Below are 7,853 nucleotides of genomic sequence, written 5' to 3'. Positions count from 1 at the left end.
AAAAAAAAAATAAATAAAAATAATAAATATAATAAAAAAAAAAAAAAAAAATAATTTTTATTAAAATATTGTAATTTTTTTTTTTTTTTTTTTAAAAAATTCAAAAAAAAAATTCTTGATAAAAAAAAAATTTTAAAAAGATGAAAAAAAAAAAAAAAAAGAAAAAAAAAAAAAAAAAAAAAAAAGGAAAAAAAAAAAAAGAAAAGAGAAAAGAGAAATTATGAACTGTTCATATTGTTATTCTATGTCTTTTCAGTTTATTTCATTGTTTTCTGTATTTTTTACATGTACTGATCATGTAAAATAATTTAAAATTAAAGAAGAATTAAAATAAAGCTTTTATTATATTTTAAGGAATATATATTTTTATTTCCAACATAATAATGAAAAAAAAATGAACCTGAACAAAATTAAAAATTTATTATCAAGTTCAGGTGAATAATTTTAAAATAATTATAAATTTTTTTTGAAAAATAGCTAAGCGGATGAAAAAAAAAAAAAAATAATAATAAATAAATAAAAAAATAAATAAATAAATATATATATATATATATATATATGGGGTAATGCCTTATAAAAGTTTCTAATTCCTTTGAAATATGCAAGATAATATAGAATATAAACACAGGAATAACATATTATGTGACTCATGACAATACATACTCATAATAATTTTCAAAGATAAATTTAAAGGACAAAATCGAAATGAAGAAAAAGGCACATGTGTGTAATCATAATACTTTGACTAAAAGACAAATATGCTAAATAAAGATATAAAGAGATCACATATAGTCTTCTGTTAATACAGTTTAAAGTTGAACAAGTACACATTTATATAAGGCAAATAATTATGTGCGAAGTAATATATATATATATATATATATATATATATATATTACACAGGGGGTATTTTATTATATTTTTATTTTACTCCTCTTTAAGGTAATAATAAAAGAAATAATTAAAAAATATATGAATAACTTTATCTTATTAATTCGATATCATTTCTGAAAAATAAAGGATATTCTAAATTGATCATTAATAAGTGCATTAGATCAAATTATATATTTAATAAAATATATGTATATGATATCATTATAAATTATTCAATTATTTAATTCTTTAGATATTTTCCTCATTTGGGAATTTTATTTTATATTTTTAATTTTGTATTTTCATTAAATGAACAATATTATAGTTATGAACATGCAAACATTACGAAATAAATATATTAAAGAAAAAAACAAAACAAAAAAAAAAAATCATGCATCTTTTTATGTTCATTATTATAAAAATGTTGCAATTTATTAAAAAAATTGATAAATGAATTTTTTTTATTTTATTTTATCATTTAATTTTTTTAATTACTATTGAACGTGCTTTATTGTATAATTCATTTATACAATCTTATCAAAAGAAAAAAAAATTATTTAATTTGGTGTAATTGTGTAAAGTTTAATAAAATATATATTATATATATAACATATATTTATATAATATAATTATTATTTGTTTTATTATTTCCATTGAATACCAAATTAAAAAATATATATCTAAGTATGTAATTATATATATTATATACATATAACTATCATAATATTATATATATATATATATATATATATATATATATATATATATATTAATTTGTATATAAAATAATATGAATGTGTTACCCATTTAAATTATAAGTGTACACGATCATATTTTATCCCTAATTTTTTAAACATATTACACTTCCATTTGGACATTTTTGTAAATATATAAAAAGAAAAAAAAAAAAAAAAAAAGAAGAAAAAAAAAAGAATCATATAAATTTTGTACAATTTAAAATTAACACAAAATTCACATATTATATTCAGTTATATAAATTAAATTGTTATATATTTTTTATAATTTTCGAAAGAAAAATAAAAAAATTAAATATGAAAAATTTAATATATAATAATATTTATAAAATATATATGTTCAATTATTAAAATTGAAAGATATGTATCTTTAAAAGATATTAAAAATTTTTAAGTAATCATGCTTTTTCAACACATTTTATTATTAATATTATAATATTTTGATTTAAAAAATATAATTATATATTTATATATATATATATATATGAATTCATATTTTATATTTTCAGATGCATTATAAGTTGTATAAAAATGTGGATAGTTAAATTTTTAATAGTAGTTCATTTTTTTATAATTTGTACCATATACTTTGATAAATTGTATATTAGTTATTCTTATAATATAGTACCAGAAAATGGAAGAATGTTAAATATGAGAATTCTAGAGGAAGAAAAACCAAATGTGGACGGAGGAAGTACTAGTGATACTCCTGGAAAAAATGAATCTTCAAGTGTTTCCCCTAATTTATCTAGCACAGAAGAAAAAAAGGATGAAAAAAAAACATCTGAACAAGGAAAGGAAAGTAATAAAAAAGAAAATGCCGAAGAAAGCGCGAATGGTAAGGGTGATGTTAAAGAAGAAAAACCTATTGAAGAAAAAGGTGGTGAACAAACAGATAAGGTTCAAGAAAAGGTTCTAGAAAAGCCTCCAAAAGAATCCCAAGTGGTTGATGAAAGAAAAAAAAATGAAGCTATCCCTAAAAAGGTAGTTCAACCAAGTTCATCAAATCCAGGTAAATAATAAAATGTTATATATACTTATATGTATATATATATATATATATATATATATATGTATGTATTTACATATTTATTTATACGTTTACATTAATATTTATACCTATTGCATACCCCATCGTATAAATTTCAACTCTTCATTGGCCCTTTTTGTAGATGGCCATGTTGGAGAGGAGGAAGACCACAACGAAGGCGAGGGAGAACATGAAGAGGAGGAAGATCATGAAGAAGATGACGATGACGAAGATGATGATACTTATAATAAGGAAGATTTAGAAGATGAAGATTTATGTAAACATAATAATGGGGATTGTGGAGATGATAAATTATGTGAATATGTTGGGAATAGAAGAGTAAAATGTAAATGTAAAGAAGGATATAAATTAGAAGGTATTGAATGTGTTGAATTATTTTCCTTAACATCTTCTTCTTTAAATTTAATTTTTAATTCATTTATAACAATATTTGTTGTTATATTGGTAATAAATTAAGTTTTTGTTTATTTGTTGTTTTAATAAAATTTTAAATATTCATTTTACATAATTTTATATGTTTAAATCTTTCCATAATAATATATTTTATATATACACTTTATTTTTATAGTGTTTTTATATCTATATATACTTTTTATTTTGTATCTATAGATAATTTTTATAATATTATTATATATATATATATATATATATTTATGTTTATACTTGATTTGTATAATTTTTTTTTATAATTCCTTAAAAGTATAACTATATTTCCATAATTTTTTATATCTACAACTATATTTCCATAATGCTTTATATCTACAACCTTATATTTATATTTTTTGATTTTTCATTTAAATTTTTTTAATTTACAATATTATATTGTATTGAAATATAAAAAAATAAAAATGTTTGAAAACTTAAAGGGATGTATACATATATACATACATACGCACCTTTTTTTTTTTTTTTTTAATATAAGATATACATGAACATATATATATATATATATATATATATATGTGTTTACACCATGTTATTAATTTATGACAATATATATTTGTTCTGTTATACATATATATGTATATATGTTTTCTTTACCTATTAAAGCATGTTCGAATATATATATTTTTTTATTTTTATTTAAATTTTTTTTTTTTTTTTTGTTTATGAAAATTTTTGTCATTGAATGGAACCAAATATAGTACCATGCATCTGATTGGAAAATTTAAAAAAATCTTGGCTAGTTTCTTCGATTAATTGTTCCTTTTTTTTTTTCTTTTTTTTTTATTTTTAAAATGGAATTTTATTTATATTTCCTCTTCTTTACCTTTTAATAACAATTTAAAAAATATATATATATATATATTACCTTTTGTAAATTATGGAAAATTAGAAAAAAAAGTTTTGACTTATGAATGGTCACACACACATGTATATATATATATATATATATTTAAACATTTAACATTTAACATTTTAATTTTTTTTTTTTTTTGTCAAGATTTTAGTAAAATGAATATATTATGTATTCTATCATATATTTATTTTTTCGTTATTTTTTATAGTTTGAATTTAAATAATAAAAATGAAAATTTTTTGGTTGTTAGAAGATTAATGAATGACGAAAAAGGAGAGGATGGTTTTACAAGTGCAAATAAAAAGAATGGAAATAATAATAGAAGTAATGAAAATGAACTAAAAGAAAAAGGTTCTTTACCTACTAAGATGAATGAAAAAAATTCCAATTCATCAGATAAACAGTCAAATGATATTTCACATTATGAATCAAAGAGCAATTCTAATAATTCACAAAATATCCAAAAAGAACCTGAAGAAAAAGAGAACAGTAACCCTAATTTAGATAGTAAAAATTCGAGTGAAAACGCAACACGTTCTGTTGATATATCAGAACATAATTCTAATAATCCAGAGACAAAAGAAGAGAATGGAGAAGAAACTTTAGAACTTGAAATTAATGAGAATGCAGAAAGAGGTCAAGAACCTCCAAATAGATTACATTTTGGTAATGTATTTGTATATTAATATATAAAATATAGTACACACACGAAAAAAACAAAATAATAAATAAATAAATAAATATAAATATAAATATATATATATATATATATATATATATATATATATATATATATATATATGTATAATATTATATTTATATATCTTTTTTTTTTTTTAGACAATGTAGATGATGAGGTGCCACATTATAGCGCCCTAAGATATAATAAAGTAGAAAAAGATGTAACCGATGAAATGTTATTATATAATATGATGAGTGATCAAAATAGAAAATCATGTTCCATAAATAATGGTGGATGTTCTGATGATCAAATATGTATAAATATAAATAATATAGGAGTTAAATGTATATGTAAGGATGGATATTTACTTGGTACGAAATGTATATTATTGAATTCTTATTCTTGCCATCCATTTTTTTCTATTCTTATTTATATTACATTGTTTTTGTTATTATTCGTTTAATATATTTTTCTAAATAAAAAACAAAAAAAATAAACAAAAAAAATAATAATAAAAAAAAAAAAAATAATAATAATAAAAATTAAAATTAACATATAAACATATAAATATATATATATATATATATATATATATAATTCATTGACAAGTTTTTATTATATATGACTAATCTATATTTAATAGAATAAATATTTGTAATATAACAATTATAATTAAAAACCTTACCAAATTTAATATTATTTTATTTATTCAATACTATTATTATTGCACACTTATCCCTCGGATAATTTTTCACCATATAATCAAAAAAATAATGATAAATATAATATAAATATAATATAAATATAATATAAATATAATATAAATATAATATAAATATAATACAAATATAATACAAATATAATACAAATATAATACATATATAATAAATATATTATAAATATATAATAAATATATTATAAATATATAATAAATATATAATAAATATATTATAAATATATAATAAATATATGTGCAGTAAAACTCTTTTTTTCTTTTTAATTTTATTTTCATTTTAAGGTGCATTAATATTTATTTTAATGAATTACGATATAAAACCTAGTATCTTTTCATATAATAAATCAAATGCACACACAAAAAAAAAAAATAATAATAAAAATGTTTTTCCTTTTTTCTTTTTTTTGTTTTTTTTTTCTAATAAACATATGAATTATATATAAGTAAATCTCGACTAATCAATTTACAATTTACATTTTTTTCATTATATAAATTTTTTTAATTTATATATTTTTAGACTTATAGAAAAAACAACACAAATATAAAAAAAAAAAAAAGAAACGAAATAGAACTATTTATAAAAAAAACATATTCATAAGTTAATCATAAAGGAAAATATATATATATATATATATATGTATATATATTTAAGTAAATATTAAATATTTATTTATTTATTAATAATAATAAAATTTTAATTATATTAAATTTCATTTTGTAATTTAATATTTTTTAATAATTAATTTAAAAGAATTGTATTTATTAATTCTTAACATATTATATTAGACAAAATGAAGGTAATTAAAACATTGTCTATTATAAATTTCTTTATTTTTCTTGCCTTTAATATTAAAAATGAAAGTAAATATAGCAACACATTGATAAACAATGCTTATAATATGAGTATAAGGAGAAGTATGACAGATACTGGTTCTTCTGCTACTTCTGGTGGTGCTACTTCTGGTGCTAGTACTCCTGCTGCTGCTCCTGGTACTGCTGGTACTGCTGGTACTGCTGCTGCTCCTGGTACTGCTGGTACTGCTGGTACTGCTGCTGCTCCTGCTGCTCCTGCTGATGGTGATAGTACTACTGTTACTAATGCTGCTGGTGCTAATGCTGATGGAAACCCAAGTACTGTCGCTACTACCACAACTACTAATAATGCAACAGAATCTACCAGCAACTCTTCAGAAGAATCAAATGCTGATAATGCCGCAAAGAATACAAAAGATAATGAAGCAAATCAAGAACCAAATAAACCAAATGAAGAAACTCAAAATAACTCAAATGTTCAACCCCCTGAAGTCGCAGAGGCCGAAAGCCCTACTTCACAGCCTGAACAAGCTAAAAATCCTACTCCAGCAACCGAACAAGCTGAAACCCCCGAATTACAATCTGTACCAGAGAATAAAGCTACTGAAAAACACGGACATATGCATGGTTCTAGAAATAATCATCCACAAAATACTTCTGAAAGTCAAAAAGAATGTACCGATGGTGACCAAACAAACTGTGGAGCACAAACATCCCTCTTAAGTAACTCTAGTAACATTGCTTCAATAAATAAATTTGTTGCTTTAATTTCAGCAACACTTGTTTTAGCTTTTGCCATATTCATATAATTCTCTTCATTTTAAAGCATTGACTTATATAATATATATATATATATATATATATATATGTACATATATATGTGTTTATTCTTTTATATAATAAAATTCCATATATACATTCGAATTTTTTATGTCACCCCTTCGATTGTGTATACGTTTGAATATTTATTATAATGCATGGTTTTTACATATGAAATAAATAATGCACGCATTGAAAAAGCTAAAAAATAACATTATATTTGACAATGTTATTTATATATTTTTTCCATGTATGTATTTTTTTTTTATTAAAAAAAAATTTATTAATGTTTTTAGTAGTAATAAATTGTACAACAAAAAAAAAAATATAAAATATATAATATATAATATATAATATAAAATGAAATAATAAAGGACAAATATAAGATGTAAATTTTTATAAATATTTTTTAGGGCACCATATTTCTTCAAGTACGCATTATGTTAAAAAGGCGTACATGTTATAAGGTCCAAAATTATATGTATAAAGGCGTGGGAGTGCGCAACTTGCAGTGTCTTTTTTTATATTTTTTAATATATATATGATGCCTCCTTAAGACATAGAAATATATATATATATATATATATATATGTATATATTTATATTTTATTTTATTATTTTAATTTTTTTTTATATATTCCTGTGAAAAGTGCTCCACATTTTTGGACAAATAGCTTGCGTAGCCAACATAATTGTGCGGTGTTAAATTCATCAATTCATCGATTGCATTTTTGGGTAGATGACTACAATTTTGTTGTATAAATTGATACATGCATTGTTTATCTATGGATTTACCTCTAGTGAAGTTTTTAAGTTGTTCATAG

General features: G+C 20.0%; 4 protein-coding genes across 5 annotated transcripts in view; 3 read left to right on the top strand and 1 right to left on the bottom strand.

The window, feature by feature from the left end:
• Positions 1-2,159: 2,159 nt before the first annotated feature.
• Positions 2,160-3,135, top strand: PRSY57_0206000 (merozoite surface protein 4; the record flags this gene model as incomplete). The annotated part of the gene is made up of 2 exons (XM_012905496.1): positions 2,160-2,640; positions 2,801-3,135. 2 exons carry the CDS (start codon positions 2,160-2,162, stop codon positions 3,133-3,135), a joined length of 816 nt encoding a protein of 271 aa, XP_012760950.1.
• Positions 3,136-4,033: 898 nt separating this feature from the next.
• On the top strand, positions 4,034-5,124 carry PRSY57_0205900 (merozoite surface protein 5; the record flags this gene model as incomplete). Of its 2 annotated transcripts, XM_020114398.1 has the most annotated exons (3): positions 4,034-4,053; positions 4,188-4,645; positions 4,820-5,124. In XM_020114398.1, the coding sequence occupies 3 exons, from the start codon at positions 4,034-4,036 to the stop codon at positions 5,122-5,124; spliced, it is 783 nt and encodes a 260-aa protein (XP_019970869.1). The 2 variants fall into 2 exon arrangements, with proteins under 2 accessions (XP_019970869.1, XP_012760949.1); XM_012905495.1 differs by lacking the exon at positions 4,034-4,053 and having other exon boundaries at positions 4,135-4,645.
• Positions 5,125-6,188: 1,064 nt separating this feature from the next.
• PRSY57_0205800 (merozoite surface protein 2) lies at positions 6,189-7,019 on the top strand (the record flags this gene model as incomplete). The annotated part of the gene is made up of 1 exon (XM_012905494.2): positions 6,189-7,019. The coding sequence occupies one exon, from the start codon at positions 6,189-6,191 to the stop codon at positions 7,017-7,019; it is 831 nt and encodes a 276-aa protein (XP_012760948.2).
• A 629-nt stretch (positions 7,020-7,648) lies between these two features.
• Positions 7,649-7,853, bottom strand: part of PRSY57_0205700 (adenylosuccinate lyase) — a gene marked incomplete at both ends in the record, with an annotated part of 1,416 nt that continues 1,211 nt past the window's right edge. Inside the window, one exon of the mRNA XM_012905493.2 lies at positions 7,649-7,853. This exon is cut by the window's right edge and continues 1,211 nt beyond it. Within this exon, the coding sequence (XP_012760947.1) occupies positions 7,649-7,853 (205 nt within the window).

Source organism: Plasmodium reichenowi, chromosome 2 (genome assembly GCF_001601855.1).
Source record: "Plasmodium reichenowi strain SY57 chromosome 2, whole genome shotgun sequence".
NCBI classification, from domain to species: domain Eukaryota; phylum Apicomplexa; class Aconoidasida; order Haemosporida; family Plasmodiidae; genus Plasmodium; species Plasmodium reichenowi.
The sequence above is the reverse complement of the archived record's forward strand: the minus strand, read 5'-3'. Positions and strand labels throughout refer to the sequence as shown.